The sequence below is a fragment of the Osmerus mordax genome, chromosome 6 (genome assembly GCF_038355195.1).
Source record: "Osmerus mordax isolate fOsmMor3 chromosome 6, fOsmMor3.pri, whole genome shotgun sequence".
Classification (NCBI taxonomy): Eukaryota; Metazoa; Chordata; class Actinopteri; order Osmeriformes; family Osmeridae; genus Osmerus; species Osmerus mordax.
In genome coordinates, this window is record NC_090055.1 from 7056291 (window position 1) to 7074370 (window position 18080).

General features: G+C 43.7%; 1 protein-coding gene across 1 annotated transcript; it reads right to left on the reverse strand.

The window, feature by feature from the left end:
• Positions 1-305: 305 nt before the first annotated feature.
• Positions 306-12975, reverse strand: LOC136943914 (doublecortin domain-containing protein 2-like). The gene is made up of 9 exons (XM_067237399.1): positions 12689-12975; positions 12102-12156; positions 10470-10546; positions 10230-10364; positions 9977-10126; positions 9811-9865; positions 9462-9627; positions 1525-1601; positions 306-1181 (listed from the first exon to the last, which is right to left on the reverse strand). Exons 1-9 carry the CDS (start codon positions 12973-12975, stop codon positions 306-308), a joined length of 1878 nt encoding a protein of 625 aa, XP_067093500.1.
• Positions 12976-18080: the final 5105 nt, after the last annotated feature.

Sequence of the window (18080 nt, forward strand, 5' to 3'; positions counted from 1 at the left end):
TCATTCAGTAACATTTCCATTCTAAACTCACAATATGTCCCAAACAGGACTTACTAACAGCTTAGCAATAAATCATGTATGTAAGGCTATGCTCCCCTACCTAATGATTGGTGGGGAAATGGGGTGTAGCTATGAACCCTAATAAAACGCTGAACTCATTATAATACCGTCTACTATCAAATATATCATATATATTATTTAATGCATTTGTCATATCTGTGACTATGAATATATGTGTGCGTCTATTTGCTTTCTTCTTGATCAGTTTCCCACCACACCTCTTGTGGAATGACTGACAATTGCCATCAGCTCTTCTCCTCCTCATTCCTCCCATTGGAGCCTGTTTCTTCCTCTTTACCCTCCTCCTCTCCGTTTGCTGCCTTCTCCTTTTCTCTTTCTCCATTCTCCTCTTCTGCCTCCTTCTGCTCCCCGGACTCGTCGGTTTTGGCATCTTTAGCACTAGCAGCGTGGTCTTCTCCCTCTCCCTCGCTCCCTTCTTCTTCTCCGTTCTCCTCCGGAGAAGGCCCTTCTTCTGTGGCCTTCTCCTCCTTCTCCTCTTTCTCCTCCTTCTCTTCCTTCTCGTCCTTTGTCCCTGCAGGGTGAGCGCCTTCTTGCTCTTGCTCTTTGTTCTTGTTCTCCTCGTCTCCCTCTGTCGCGGGAGGGGCCTCCACTTCAGCCCCGGGGTCAGTGGGATCGGCTTCATTCTCCTCCTCCTGCCCTCCACCTGTAGTTTCCCCAGGCCCAGCTTCCTCCTGCTCCTCCGGAGCTTCGTCACGTCCCTCGTCCTGGCTCTTTTTCTCCCCTGCATCCGGGACTTTCTCCCCTGCATCAGGGACTTTCTCCCCTGCATCAGGGACTTTCTCCCCTGCATCCGGGACTTTCTCCCCTGCATCAGGGACTTTCTCCCCTGCATCCTGGACTTTCTCCCCTGCATCCGGGACTTTCTCCCCTGCATCCAGGACTTTCTCCCCTGCATCCGGGACTTTCTCCCCTGCATCCAGGACTTTCTCCCCTGCATCAGGGACTTTTTCCCCTGCATCCGGGACTTTTTCCCCTGCATCCAGGACTTTATCTCCTGCCTCCGAGGCTTCTTCTGTGGTGTTCTCACCACCAGCAGCATCTACTTCCTGCTCTGCAGTCTCCTCTGAAGGACCCTCCTCTATGCTGCTCTCAGCTGGCCGCTGGCACACAGAAAGAACAGAATGTGATAGAATACAATACAATGGAATAATGTTACTGACAATACAGTGTTCCTTATGAGGCTGATGTCTTTGATCCTTATAATGAGATTCCAAGTATTCTAGGCCAAATATTTCAACAACAAGAATTATACTGGGCACTCACAAGGGTAGAGAAACACATTACAATGTGTGCAGCCACTTTTAACCGGAAAATGTCGGAGAAAGCAAATGGTATTGGCGCATATATATGGAGTTTGACTGTGTGACTCATACACTGTCTGCTCTACGAGGATGTGAGGAGAAGTGTGAAATCAGCGTCACTGGGTGAATCTGCGGCTGTCACCTCCTCAGCTGGCGGGTCTTGTGGAGTCTTGCTGCCTGGCTCCACGTCCCCCTCCTCAAGCCTCTGGTCTGCCTCATCTGAAACCCAGCCCAGGAGGAGACACACAGTCATCGCACAGCTCACCGTACCCAACACTCTCACCATGATGACAGCACAAGTTCAATTGACATTCGGAGGTCTTCTTATGTCACCCTACTCATTCAAATCTCAATCTCCCCAATTTGTTTTCAAACGGAAATATGTGGAGCCTGTAGATAGTCAGATGTTAGAAAAACAGTTCCTCTTAATGTGACCGAGTGACTAAGATTCCTATGTGCTTGCAATGTTTTTGTTGCTGCTCGAGCTGATCCACTCAAGCCGTGACATTCTGCTCACAGAGACTTTCAGAAGCACAGCACTGACACCCCCTGGTCAAAAGCAAGACCTTCTGCTCCATTACCTTGAAACAGGCCTACAATCAGCCGTGTTACACAATCGAGACTCTCAACAGCACATGAGTGTTACTGTATGCCTGGCTGCCCATACAAGTTTATATCTATAGCTCACCAGAAAGTGAAGAGTTCAGCTACATTCAGCTTCAGAATTCAGCTTCAACAGCCTTGGAATGTTACCGTACAGTCCTGACATCTACACCATTTCAATGTACTGTTTATTACATGTACATGGATCTTTATATATATCAGAAAGGTATACTTACTGTAGTTAATGAACAAGGCTACTGTATCAGAATACCATGAGAAGATTACAACTTCCTTTTGCGTTTGTCATTTCTGAGTTCTTTGGCTTTAAGTACATGTGCAGTAAAATGTAATATTGCTTTATATGTTTATTTTAGAGGAAACAATCTAGACAGTAATGAGAACTCATTCAAGTGCAAAATAACACCAGGCCCTTTCACAAGTGTATGTAAATCAGAAGCTTTAAGCAATTAATGTACGATTCACAAGAGGAATATCACTGTATGGCCTGAGAAACAAGACAATTACACTCTGGTTTTAAATACTTGATGAGTAATAAATGTAAATGATATGATAAATTTAAAAAATACTAAAACATTAATAAGTTTATTTGGAAGTTTCCCTTTCTCTAGTGCCAGTTTACTAAATACTGCCTTCCAGAACAGTTTAAGGAGACATTAAATGCATTCCAAATGCAAAAACTGATTGAAGTTTAGCAGCAGAGATGAAACACCATGGTATAAAAGGCATCTTTGAATATTTTATGCAAATGCACATGCATCCATTAATGGTAGTCCTAACCATTGACTGTAAGCAGAGAAGATAATGTGACAATAAACATCTTAACGTGATTTAGCGAGAGGCCAGCCTGCCTCATGAAAATGCTAAATCTAATTAAATACAACATTTGAAATCCCCCTTCATTGAATTCAATAGATTTGACTGGGGAACGTTGGTGACTGGAGACTTTGGTGTCTATCTCTGTCTCTGAAACGCAGAACCATTAGTCCCAACCATTAATTTATACCAGAGAGGTTTAAGGGGAAGGTTAGGAGACACAGTTTTGCAACATGTCACAGTATTCCTGAAACAATACAACATACAGGTCCAAACAACTTTGGCTAAGTGCAAAATTGATGGAATGAAACCTTCCTGTACAAACTACGAATCTCAGACAGATCTCAATGCTTTCAAAGATGTGGAAGCAGCAATCAGTGAGACGTAGTCTACTGGGTGGTGGCATGAAACGTTTACAAGCTGTCTCCTGTAACTGGTATTTTTCAAACACTGTCTGAACAGGAATTTGGAACTGCATACAAAATTAAATCATGTTTGGATAAAATCCTAGCTCATCTATATTACATTTTTTGCATCTACACATACATGGAAGTGAAACATTTTCTATTAACTAGGTTTTCTTGTCTGGCCTGCTTGTCGTTCCACAGACAACCGAGGAGAAGGACTCCTTGTTGTGTTGTAGCTTCTTGTAACTCCAGGTAACTTAGGTATTTATAGAACAGGGCCATGCCCTCCTGTGGCTCACTGGAGTCCAACAGAATTTCCATCTACATCTCACTGTCAACAAGAGCAGCGACTTCAGTTCAGTATGTGTAAATAACTCTTCTTCTTTTCTGCGCTGGGACAAGGAAACAATTCACAGCCTGCTGGGAAATGTTGTTTTTGACAGTTTGTTTCTGCAGCATGTCGTTGTTGTGGAAAATAAGAGGCGTCGTTTTCTACTGCCTAGCGAAGGAAGCTAATGAATCTGCTGGGAGTTGCTCCAGACTCGGGATGTATCTGCCAGTTAAAGAGAAGTGAAGGTGAAATGTGCCGTGTAAATATGGTAATGAAGTATGCAAATGAGACCGTGTCTGTTAAAGTGTGCCACCTTTGATCAAAGTCACCGTGCAGGCCTTTCTTTTTCATGTTTGAAAGCGTAATCATAACTGCTATTACTGGTCAAAATGCATCTTGTTAACAAGACATACCTATCGCAACTCTCCATGCATCGCTCGCGTCGTCAACATAAATGGCTGCACGCTGGGACAACAGACCTAGATATACGGGGTGTGTTTTGACACATTTTGTGCGGTGAGCTTCACACATTGGATTGAACTCAGTCAAACCGGTCGTGCATGCAAAGCAGTGATAGAGGTTTGATACCACAGCAGTGATGTGGTACGTAGGTCTCACAACAACATCAACAAAGCTGTTCCTTGATTCTGCATGTTTACACCATCCAGCCAGGGAGAATGCAACAGGGAGGAGGATCTGACAGCTCATAACTCTGGCTAGTAAATCCTAATTGTTGCCACTCAGCAGATATGTCCTGGTGGCTGACCAGGGTGCTATTAAACATTTGATGACCAACTGAGACCCAGACATTTTATGCTCAACATAGAGAAACATTAAGGTACATTTAAAGGTACCCCAGTCTTGGCCCTGCCTCATAAATGCTTCCAAATGACCAAACCCTGGAAGGCAACACAGCGGTGTAATACATGCACCCTGAGGACGAAGTGATGATTGGATGTCCAGATGTGACATGTCACCTTCAGCACTGGCACATGGCTACTCATTAAGCGGCTGTAGACCTGCCCGTAGATCTGTCCCTACTTCTCAGAGTAAACACAAGGAAGCTATAGCACAAAGCATCTCACCATTCCTCCGCCAGAGTCACGTACAACTAGAGCTGAATCACAATGTGAAAACATGAAGGACACTCTCTGACATCCTTCTACTACGCCACTCTAGATGGCAAACTTTGCAGCTTTGGCCTTGGCTTGCAATGCTTCAAACACAAAAGTGAAATAAGGTGACAAGCAAAAGGAGACTTTATCATAGGAGACACTTATGGATAGCCAAAACACGAATAGTAAGCAGCACCGACTGCTAAATCCACCAAAGAGACTGTGCATCTGTCCTCAGAGTCTGAACGCTTAGCTGATGTGAGACACATTTCCTGGAGACGCCGCCACAAAACCCACTCAGAAACCGCGCCCGAGTGTAACTTTGAAATGATAGACAATTTCCTGCACAGTATGTCAAAAACAACACTTTGGTTAGCAGATTACCATGGGAGATGATCTGTTTTTCACTTTAATCCAGTAATCCACCTTCAAAGGGTCATGAAAAAAACCTTTGCTTTCTGAAATGAAGGATGAAGGCGAGGCAAGGGTAAGTGTGCTGGATGTTGTGTGGAAGCTGTCTGGGCCCCTGACATGAAACAACACCTTCCAATCCCTCCCGTTCTGCATGTCCCGCTGGTGCATCCCCTCCCAGATAGGCCGCCGTGTCCTTTACATCCACCCGTGTTGTTTTTTTACCCTGCGTCAACATCACCCAGGGCATTATGGGTATACACACTGATTGGCCTAATTCCCCGAGGCGGCGTCACCTTTTTACGACGTGAGAGGGAAACGTTTAATCTTGTTGTTTGCTTATAAAACTAGCTTTCACTTCGCTGATGGTTGTGTTAACGGGCTCCACATTAATCACTGGCTTTCTGCTATTCGACACAGCGTCCATAAAAACACCTCATGTATCAAGAGTTTCATGACCAAACCACACATGTGGTCGCGCTTCTTCCGGAAAGATCAACAATAAAAATACATTTTCTAAAAGGAAGCTTGCAATTAGAGAAACATTAATATTTTCATAGTGAATAAAATACTCGTGGAATCTTTTCATCATGAATTCCAAAGCCACCACAGCACATAAAGATTAAAAATGTTAAATTTCTATGCCAGCCTCGACAAACCACTACATGCCATCATTCTTTTAATTGATTGGTTATCTCAAATGATTCTTTCATGTTCCAAGCAGCCGAAATAGCTGATAAATAATGATAGACAGTGAATGTGCATCCTTCACATGTACACTGTAGCACAGAGGTGAATGGGGAAATGAACTGGCTTCCATTAACATTTCCCAAAGAAAAGAGGCCTTATTCACTTGCTTTAGGTTTTGTTCTGCTCAAGGGCAAATGACAAATAAAAACATACACAGCTTAGTCCTTGGATCCCTGTGAAAGAACCCGTTTGCCAGACCCAATTCTGGTTGCCTTGAAGTACACCATCTGCTCAGCTTTAATAAACACCAGGATACACAATCGCTAAAGCCAGATTTACTGAATATGTGCTGTGAATATTTTAGATACAATGCATATTTGAACAATAAAGATCCGAACCACTGTTGCGATTGTCCATAATTATTCTTGGACCTAATGTTGTAATAAACAATCTCACTCTCTCTTTAGAATGCACTGAGACACATATTGCAGTACAATGGCTATGCCTCTACTAAATATATATGATCCTATTTATTCAGCATGAATAACCAAATTGATTTATACGTGTACTTTGCCTTCTACTAAACCCAAATGTTTTTTTTTTCTGTATTTTAATTTACATAAACATCTCTTTACTGTACTTTACCCTACAAGCAGAACCAAACAAATGTTATGCATGTTGGGTTTAATGGAACCCACCAGAGAGCTGGTTAGCTTGGTCGGATCTTCCTTTCTAAAGGTGCTTCTTTGACAGTTAATAACCGAGGTGGGGGCGGGGAGGGGGGATTTAAATACACATGCTGCCCCCCTACCCTGCGTGGCGTGGTTAATGCATGCGTAAGGGACAAGATAATCAGCCGGCACACTCTTCCTTCCCTCTTCCTCACCCAGCACGCTCTTTTGTTGATTTGTCTGAGCACCAATTTCGGCCTGGCGAGTGGCAGAGCCAAATAAAATGGTGTTTTGAAGGGGCCGCTGTGGAGTGATTATCCCTGGAAGGCAATTACCCCAAACTCACCCTCCATCCAGCCTCCCACCCACCCTCCCACCCTCCTCCAACATCCACCATCAACCCCCAGAACCCCCCCCCCTCCTCACCCTGGGGAAGGTGTCTGTCAAGAAGACTTCAGTGTAAGCTTACAGTGTACAGCCAAGCAGCAAAACAGGTTTAAATAAAAATGATGAGAGAGGGAGACAGAAACTGTGAGAAAACAGGGAGAAAGAGAGAGACACAGAGAGAGAGACACAGAGAGAGTAGGAGAGAGAGAGAGATAGAGAGAGACACAGAGAGAGAGAGAGAGAGAGAGATAGAGAGAGACACAGAGAGAGAGAGAGAGAGAGAGAGAGAGAGAGAGAGAGAGAGAGAGAGAGAGAGAGAGAGAATTAGAGTGGAAGAAAGAAAGAAAAAATGAAAGAAGAAAGTAAGACTCAGAAAGAGGGAGTACATTTAGAGAGAGAGAAAGAGCGAGAAGCTCTCTAATTCTTTCGACAGCAGGGGGTTTAAGTTAAAGAGAATACCGAACCTGACTCGGGTTACTAGTCCGGTTACTAGGTTACCAGTGATGAACAAGGCAGAGGGTAACGTTTCAGCTTATCCTCAGTGTCTTCTCCTCTGCCCCGCTCCAAGCTCTGACATGTCCTGAGACATAGAGTCAGTGTTTCCCCTTCTCTCATGTCCTCCCTGTTGTATAAAGTATACGGGACACAACGGGATTGTAAGTAGGAGAGCTCTGCTTTTCAGCACCCTGGACAGCGACAAGACAAACTCGCCAGCAGCCTCGCCACGTGGGACAAACGATCAGACAGGCAAACACGCCACGACGAGACAGGGTTGAAACCATCCCGGCACAGCACACAGAAGCACCTCAGGAACGACTCGACCTCACCCCACATCGTGCATTCGACGCTCGTTCAGACCTACAGTCTAACTGTCCGATGACGTCGTCTCCAAGCCCCAGTTTGTGTGTGTGTGTGTCTGGAGGAAACAGAGTGGAGAGGCAGTACAGCTGGTCCACTGAACCCCTTTAACCATGCTCTGACGGCTCCCATTGTCCTTCCTGTCCGTCATGCAGCCCGCTACACCCCCCACTGAGTTACAGGTCAACGTGTCCCCCAGAGCACGCTCACCTGGCCAGAACAAGACGTGACATGATCTAATATAGAGATGACATCTGAGGTTGAATTAGAGGTGGATGGGAGTCCTGTGGTAGATACTTAGTGGGCTTTGTGTGGCAGATGCGAGGATGCTTTTCAGGGGACACGTTAGGGCCTTACCAGAGGCTGTCATCCAGGTGCAGTACCAAAAACCTTGAATATACTCACTGTAGGTAAAGCACTAAGCTATATCGTAGCAATAAAGCAACTAACCTACATTGTTAACATCCTTTAGATTCAATCCCTGGAGGCAACTTCCAATGCCTTTAAACGGGGTATTTCAAAGTTTCCAACAGTATCCTCACCATGTTTAGCTAAACAAGTCTAAGACACCATTCGCCACACTCCTTAGAGAGCTGCAGTTAGGGGAGCCAGGACTAGCTGTGTACGAGACAGAATGACGTAATGTGTCTCAGGCTGTTTGTGTGTTCGTCTGCTGGTGATGCTCCAGCTCGTCTCCACTTTCCTAGATCACTAGCCCCCTCCAGTGGCCAGAAGAGAGAAGAGCATTATATAAGCTCCCAAGACATGACATCATCGATGTTAGAGACGAATGAATGAATGTTGGACCCTGCCCACACCCAGACACACACGGTCACATGTTGGACTCATATAGTATCACTGAAATGCCCCTTTTAATACATACACACGCATACCTACACACACAGACACACACAAACAAACACACACAGACTGAGAAATATACGACACACTAAAGAAAGGTCGGCTTTGAGGGGGGAAACGCTTCAATGGTTTCAATGGTCTATTAATATGAATGAATGCTATAGTTTCCATGGCATTATCCACAGTACCAAAGTACATCTGGCCACTGTCGTATCTCTCAGCAGCTCACATACTGTCCTGTCCGTTATGTTTTAGTGCTGATTACAAGCTCAGAGCTGGACAGATGCAGATCCTAAACCGAGTGGAATCAGGTGGGTGGTGTGTCGGCCATCTTGCCAAAGCCCATCCCCACCCTTTTGAGATCTGCGGGTCTGACTCGAGAGGAGAGAAGTGGGGACCTGGAGCCAGACTTAAAAGCAGAGCCACCCCTGCTCTAATGAACACCTAAACCCCAGATGACTTCCCTGCACAGTAGGGGAAGCATTCCGTATGCGTTGTCAAGGTGAGAGGAGTCAGGTGGCTGAGCGGTTAGGGAATCGGCCTAGTAATCAAAAGGTTGCCGGTTCGATTCCCCAAAGGGAAATTACTTTGTGTCCCTGGGCAAGGCACTTCACCCTACTTGCCTAGGGGGAATAACCCTGTACTTACTGTAAGTCGCTCTTGATAAGAGTGTCTGCTAAATGACTAAATGTAAATGTGAGAGAGACCATCCAGATCCAGTAAACTCAGTGGAATACCAGGCCTCCTGCGCTGTCAATGGAACCGTGCCATATCACTAACACCCAGCCCTTGCTCTGAGACTGAGGGGATAGGCCAGGAGCTGGTTTGGAATCCTTCCACAGTTGCTTTAATGAGAACAGGGAGCCTCAGAGGACTTAGCGGGGGGGGGGGGGGGGACATTCCATTCCTACCGTTGTCCTGGGCGCCCAGAGACATGCTAAGTCCGCTCCTCTTCTTACGCAGGGAGATGAGACGTGCCTGGGAGATCTCCCTGACGATGGACGACAGGTGTTCTTTGTTCCCCGGGGGGGAGGTCTTGGAGTCGCCGGCGTCACTGCACGCAGCCATGGATTTGCTCTGGGGGATGGAGGGATGAATGGACGAGGGAAGAGTTAGTGGATGAATGGATGGATGGACGTGTGGATGGATAGGTGTTTGGAGTGAGTGAGTGTGGGCCCAATTTGGGATTGGAAAACGTGATATCTAATATGAAAGCACATACAGCAAGTGTCCATTAAGTATCTTAAAGTCAACGCTCACTGTTCCATTCTGCTTTGAAAACCTGTAAATGGGTGGCAGGGAAGCGGCTTTGGACCTGGGGAAACAAAACAACAAGTTCAAACGTGTTAGTTCTTGCAACTGGGATAACAATAGTTTAGACGCTTGAATCAAATCGCTTCATTATGATCGAATCCAAGGTCCTAACCCTAGAATCCTCCTCATTCCTCGTGGCTTAGTGAAGAGCAGGTCGCTGTAAGGCAGTCGTTTAAACTTCTCTCGTCCGACAGCGACATAGAACTGTCCGTTCTCCAGATCCTTACCGTCGCTGACTAGAGCGCCGTCAAATGTATACAGGCTGGAAAACACACAAACACACCACGCATTTTCATAGGACTGAGTCGAGTTGAGATCTCCAACGATGCTCCAACGGCTCTTTCAGGATGAGTGTCTCAGGCTACCTTCGTACCCCACCCAGGAGCCTGTATCCCATCTTCTCGGTGATCATCTCCAGGACCCTCTCGTACTGGCCCTGCACCCTCTGGGGAATCAGGAGCCTCACCGCCGGGTTCAGCACGTCGCCGTTCGCCACCACACTGACGAGGCACAGAGAAACGAGCTCACTGGCGACGTCATGGTAACCCGGCTCCCACACTCAAGGCATCATGATAACCTTGCTCGTGATGACTTGGACAACTTACAAAATTGTACATGGTTCTTTGATGGGTTTCAGGAACCTTGCCGACACTATGATTCGACTCTGGGGGACCGGTTTGAGCTGCAATGAAAGATAACACATTGGAGATGGAGTACTAATTCTGGCATTGCAAATAATAGTAATATACATGTTATTGTAAGATTTCCAAAACATGATCTGATCAATCAGTTGTTTAGTTGCTCGGTAAAGTAAATATATCACATGGTACCATACTATAGCAATGACCTAGTGATTGTTCAGTCAAGAATCATTAATTATGCATGACTGTATGAGTCAAGCCTGTTTGTATGAAAGAAAGAGTAACAGTGATACTAGTTGCTTCAAAGAATAACCTTAATAACTTTCTAATCTCCTGCAGGGACAAAAAAGAAATATCTCCCCCGGGGATGATGGGCAAGTGCGGCCCAGTGGAATGTCCAGTGTCCAGGGCCGGACCTGACATGTCCCAGACGCCTATCCCGGGTTCTCCACGGCTATATCCAATATGAGTTCATTTTCCTGCGCGACACTTCGTGCTCCATGGTAACAATGCTGTGTGTTGAAGAATGGAGGACAGGAAGCTAAGCTTCTTTTCGACCCCATTAGACACTAAGAATGCTTCCTTCCCCTTCTCTGTCCCTCCCCGCTGCTGAAGGCTAGCATGGCAAGGCAGATCAAGAGGTCACAGGCTCAAATACCCACCTCCCCGGCCCCCTGTACGTGGCTTTGGGGAAAAGCACCTGCTAACCGACTTCCCATAGAAAGGCCTGAAAGGAAGGTTTGTTTTAGGAGAGCTTGCAGAAGGTTCTAGACCAAAGGAGTCTGTGCTGCCATCTCCCTAGCAACACTGGTGTGTGTTGGAGTAGGAAGGGGAGTCTAGGCTGCAGGCCTGATGGGTCACAGCAAGAGCTCTAAGTGCTCCATCTACCACCAGGAGTGCTGCTTGGAGGGCCTCTCTAATTGATGCAATCAGGGATCTCAAGAGAGGACAGAGAGGAGAGTGTGGCTCTCATAAATAGAGGCTGTTTAATGTTTGCCCAGTACAATTATCTGAACACACAACCTACCTCCAATAAACTGCTTTTAGAGGGTAAATAAAACCCTTGGGCTGAAGGGAAAGAGGTAGCTAATGTTGAGGAGCTCTTGAATCTACAGAGACTTAAACTAGGGTTGGTTGTTAGATAGTATAAAAAAAAAGGATCAAATAAAATCTTTATTCCGTGCCAGGTTCTGAGTCAGACCTGAAAAGGTGTAATATTCCATTATGTAACATGAACAGGCAAGAGGCCTTTGGTTTGGGCAGGATTTCATATTTCTCCTAATTTTGACAAGTAGAAGGATATCTCTCAAAGTCAGTGCCAAGTTGGCGTTGCAGACGTGCTCTTGATTAAAGATGCATTCAAGATAGTCGGTTATGATTCTTATGAATCAATAATTCATGGTCACTGAGATGGGAACCGGGTGATTCGGCACCAGTAACAATGAAGTAAAGGAATAAACCTTACACCTCGCTTTGCTAATCTTTCTCAAACTACCACACCGTGGAGGCCAGAAGTCTGGCAAGCTTTGCTGATGTGCTAAAAGAGCTGATGTGACCTGAGGGACAGCTTGAGTGTGACGTCACGCCTTCTCTCACCTGTCCCACCACAGTCTGCAGCATGCGTCTCTTTCTGGGGCCGATCTGCTGGTAACTGCACGATAAACAGCAGAGTTATTGCCCTTCTGTCATAAATCAATAAGAAAGTTATGCATACCGTACATACACTTTTCAGTGGTTCATTTTCACTTGAAAAAAATATAAATAAATCAATATATATTTTGAAGTGGGTGAGCCTAATGGATATACATTCACCTAAAAGATCTGCAGGTGTCTTTGAGAAAAGTGGGCCGAAAGGCAGAATGGCACGATTACAAAGCTCTTTACCTGTAAAGCTGTCTATTATTAGAGCGAAACTGTGACTCAGGGCTGTGAAACTGTCACAGTATTTACATATGACTCAGTGAAAACATACAAGCCCAATTAGTTCATTAGCAGATCTTGCAGTAGCAACAATCAGATATCTACAGGTACTACCATCAAGTACTTTAGTAGGCTACTGTATACTACCAACTGCCTTAGCAACTCATAATTCACATTTTATTCAAATGCAAATCCTATATGATTTAATAACCAACGCTAAATAGGCTAAAGTCAACGTTTTCACTTTAACAAAAGTATCTTACTCCAGTTTCTTGAATTTTTCTTTGCCGGCAGCGACATATTGCTCTCCGCTCTGCAGGTGATCCAACGAGTCCACCCGGTGTCCTGCTTTTGGAGTGTAGATATTCCGAACAGCCCCGAAAGGAGCCTGCACACCACCAGTGACTTCCCTGAGAAAAGTCTCAAAATTGGCCACCCTCTTCTCGTTTACCACCACACGACGTGCTTCGTAATAAGGGTCCCCGTTTCTGTACACAAAAATGTTTTTCACGACAGGTTGTGATAGAAAATTAGGTTTTTCAGAGTTCATGACTGTGCGTAATATAACCTAGATTATACGGTGATTTTAGTACGCCAAATAAATGTATTTAAAATTAAGACAAAAAATTCTGAGCGATGAGCAAAGAAACTGCAGGACGGGACGGTCCTCATTATAAACACGCCATGAAAGGTAATTGTACGTCCGTTCTGTCCGACTGGTCAAAGTTGAATGGGCGTCCCGCACTTATCATAACCCTGATCACAAACTGAAGCCTATGGTCGCTATAATTCTGGAATTGCAGAGCACCGACTTGTCAGAAAAAGGCCCACAACATAAATGTATACGTAAAAGATAACAGTTGAGAAGATGACTATACTGGTTAACTGTAGGCTATAGCGCTACTTAATGGATGTACAGTATGGTTGCGCGTACACCGCTATGCCCAGGTGACAATAGAGGTCTCGTGCCGCCCGCAGTTTCCCTATACAGTGTAAGCAGTATCATGGGAGCTCGTGTGTTGAGGTGTTTCTATAGAAACGCCCTGCAATCCTCGAACCAATTGCCAGTGTCGTTATCGACATAATCAACAGGTAGATTCTAATTTTTACGAAAATTGGGCATCGAACATAAAATGTGAATATATATGCGCATCTGAACGGTCACAAAGCAATACGGAGTAACAAAGAATCGTTTAAAATGCACTCAATGGTAAAGCTCAATGTTCTCAAAACTCATATTTGGGTTAATGAGGCACCAGGGGACCAATTGTGAGCCAGAGAGGCATCCTGAAACTTGCTTTGCCCGATTCGAAAAACATGTTTGTTTGGGGGGAGCAGTTGGGTTGCATGACAACAGTGCAGCTGCAGAACATTTATCAGCGTATTATCAAGTGGCTTGCCATTTTGATATCCACTGCAATTAAACATGTGTGGTGTGCCCTTCCCCTTCTTCCCGAAGAACTTGGGCGTGCAGCAGAAGTGAAGTCTAGGGAATCAGACTCCTGCTGCCCGAGCAGTCGTTTAGCAAGGGACGGGTTTTGAACCAACAAATAAATGCTTCTATTTGGATAAAGTAGGATATTGTATAGTAAGTAGGCCTACTGCTCCAGGTCACTGTTAAAACTTTACATGTAGCCAGTAGGAATGTGGTTATATAAATGTCCCTAAAGCTGGTTTATTTTATTGTATTTTTATAGATAAAACTGTTTTATAGCAACTGTGGTATCCAAATTGGTCGTACGGTACCGTCTTGAATTCCCCACAATCCGTCTACGTAGGCAAATCATCTGATAAACGATTAGTACTGGAATGTGTAGTTTCATTAGCAACCACAAGATGGCAGCACGCCACTGGATGGAAAATATTTTGGCAAAACGTGGAGACAGCATATCGTTTTAGAGACTATCTAAACATGCATTCATCATGAAACCATAACATGATAGGGTAGAATTCAAAGTTACAACCAAACTAATGAAGGGCAGGCTAGTTTGTGATATTCTGTCCCAACAGAATACGATTACAAGATGACCCCCCCCCCCCCCGTAGTGTTTGAACGCAGACACAAATGCAGTACATCTACTAATAAGCTTTTGCATGGATGAAAAATTGGTTTGATGTACAGAGTCATCGTCCGATTACGAGAAAACTAGTGTCAAACAAAATTATAGAAAATCGCTATTCTCTGAAAATAGCATGAACTAGCACTAATGTTAATATTTTTTTCAAAATTGTGTCAAAAATCTCAAATATACACCAGATTATTCTAATAAAGTCTGGCCTACTTCCACTAGCCTGGCTCTGCCCTCCTACGTACTTCTGCTCAATTTAGATTTTGCTTCTGTACTAGGTCTGGCCATGAGGTAAGTAAATCAGATGTCTCCGGTTAATTTTCTACCGGCCAATCAGCGAACAGAGGGAGTGGCTGTCGTGCGCTAGTTTGTATTGTAGTTCCGCAATGGCGACGGAGAAAGATGCGAGCGAAGCCATTCGGTCCGTTGAGCCAACGCTGCCGAATATCCATAAACTAAAGCCGGAGCAAGAACAAGTTTTGCTGAGTTTTGTTGGTGGCCATGATGTTGTGGCCTTCCTCCCCATGGGGTTCGGGAACAGTTAGATTTTCCAGCTATGGCAGCGAGCTCTGTTACAGTAGTGGTGAAGGAATTGGCTAAGGCGAACGCTAGCGATTGGTTATGGCAGATCAGAGTGGCTTTGGGCAGATCCAATAGTTTTAAACTTCAACAGAGTACCCGCCTACAAGGAAGTCAACGCTTGTCAACGGAGCGAGGCCAGACTCTCTGTACAAATGAAATGTACGACAGTCTGGTTAGGACCAGGCTATACTTCCACACCCTTTACATTTTCATTTAAATTTCAAACAGAATGAGAGAAAATTGCTCCTCTCTGAAAATAGCATGAAATCCTTGCTAATCTTAATAACTTTTTCAGAATTGTACTGAAAAATCTCAGATATACACCTGATTATTCTGAAGGTAAAGGGTGTGGAAGTAGGCCAGACCTAATTAGAATAATCTGGTGTCAAAACATTTTTTATCACAATTTTGAAAAATGTTTTAAGATTAGCATGGATTTCATGCTATTTATCAGAGATTAGCAATATATTTGAATTTATTTGAAAGTTAATTGAAAATGTAAAGGTTGTGGAAGTAGGCCAGACTTTATTAGAATAATATGGTGTATATTTAAGATTTTTCAGTACAATTCTGAAAAAATTAAGATTAGCGAGGATTTCATGCTATTTTCAGAGATTAGTGATTTCTTCTTAATTTTGTTTGAACCTTAATTGAAAAAGTAAAGGGTGTGGAAGTATACCAAACTTTATTAGAATAATCTGGTGTGTATTTTAGATTTTTTGACACAAGATTGAAAAAGTTATTAAGATTTGCGAGGATTAAACTATTTTCATAGATTAGCGATTTTCAATAATTTAGTTTGAAACTTAAATTTTGTTGAAAAAGTAAAGGCTGTGGAAGTATACCAGACATTGTGAGAATACTCTGGTGTCTATGAGACGAATGTTGAATGTCGAATATGAAATATATATGAATATGAACTTCACCTCGCTAGTCTACATTAGGACTAGGAATACTGTCTCCATAAGTAACTGACCTCGACAAATGAGAACAAGGTCAATGCATGATCATCTGGCAAAACATACGGCGCTGCTGAACAAGAGACTGGCCCTGGTTTTCTCCTCCTCAGTATGCCTGCTCTCACTTTCCACTGCTGTTTGAAGACATGAAATTACACGTAATTGCAGTTGTTTATTGGATGTAGTAATGGCTGCTTTTAAACTGTATTCTTGTGTGCCCCTAAAGTGCTCCATAATTGGGCCGCTCTGACAACAAGGCTGGCTCTTCAGAGCAAAAATCTCCCTGCATCTGTCAACACAGACACATAAAATGATTTCAGGATAAACAATCGCTCAGTTTAATTCCTCAAGGATTCCCCATTTTTATTTAAAAAAAAAAATCACTCTGCCAGTGTTTTGGTTCATGCAAAAACAACGTTAAACTAACTAACTTTTTCAAAATCAAATAATATTCAAATCTTGACATTTACTACACATTCTTACATGTTAAAATTATGTTTCTTTACACATCTCTGTATCTTTTTGCTCTGTTGAAAGGATGTTTTGTTTCCATTAACCGTCAATATTTCCTAAATGTTCTCAGGTGGTGTTATTGACCTGTTGTTCAGATGCTATATTGCAGATGATTTCTTTCTCCTGTAATGAACAGGGAAGATTCAAGGTCACGCCGGCCATCTTGTAAAAGCCAAACCAATTATGCCTTTACTCTGAGGTTGTGGTGGTCTTTCTGCCTTGATTAGATGGAAAGCATTGCCATGCTATTTGTGTTGACTTGGGAAACACAGCTGTTTTGCTTAGTAAAGAAGAACACAATATGTATATGCAATGTGTTGAGTAATTTCTTTTCTTTTTTCTACATAATAAAAAAAAACTGCTCTGCCACATAGTTAGAGACAAACATGTCATCAATAACTTATGCTAGCAATTAGCGTTAGCAGAGTTTATAGCAGTTTTACCTTTGTTACAGCACCTCCCGTTTACTTTAGTTGTTCAAACAATCCTCACTTGTCATCTTGTTTACCCTCGCTCCATAAATGTATTGTTTATCCTTATTTGTGACAACACCCAATCAATTAACAAGGAGAAAGGTGTGTGCTTCAGAGCTGCGATCAGTGTTTAACTCTACCAGGAAGATGAATGCCCCCAGAGATTAGCAGACGGTTTGCAGACTGTCAAAGCTTGTCCTGCCTGTGCCGTTTTACAAACTGAGATAGAATCAGAACCACGGTTATTGTTGTGTGCTTGTGTGTGTGGCTTTAAAAGACCATTAATAAAGGATCCTGTGGGAGCCCATCATGGTTTCCCTGTCTTTGAATCCTTGTCCAGGTGTGTGAGGTCTTTGTTCTGCTTGTTGTCGAGTTCTAATTCCAGGGAGAGCGTGTAGGGCCAAACGAGAGAGAGAGAGGGCAGGGGTGAGCAGTGAGGATAAGAGTTGTTTGTGTGGGGGTGGGGGTGTGGGGACACAAGTAGTCTCTCACATACAAAAAGCCATAAGCAAGAACATTTTTCAAAACCAAACTTTATTTCTTGGACTTTTACAGTACAAAAAAAAATCACAAGGCAAAGAAGCACAGCCCAGTGAACAACATGGTGGACCTGTAATTTTTTGGCAAAGCCTTTCTATTGTTTTCTTTTGTTTCAGGCTGTTTTCTAAATGATGTAGGAGCTGGGCTGGATGAAGGTTCCCTATCAGTTCCTCTATACATGTGTCTGGCTCCAGGTTTGAATTTCTACTGGATCCTCTGATCCAGACCTCCAGTATGTACTTACAGAAGTATGGATCACTGCACATTGTAAGACAAGGACTGAATTGGGCTTGCAGTATGAAGTACAAAGTCCGTTTCATATGTTAATACAAGATGCAATAGTTCCCATTCTGAAACACAGTTCTGCTTCACGACAGGAAAAATAGTTAACTCGTAGAATGTCATACAGTGCAATACAAAGCAAGCCCCTCTAAATAGTACAAGTAATAATTACACACATATACAATATATACTTCATTGATTACGTTACAAACACTTCAATAAAATTTAGATAAGCAG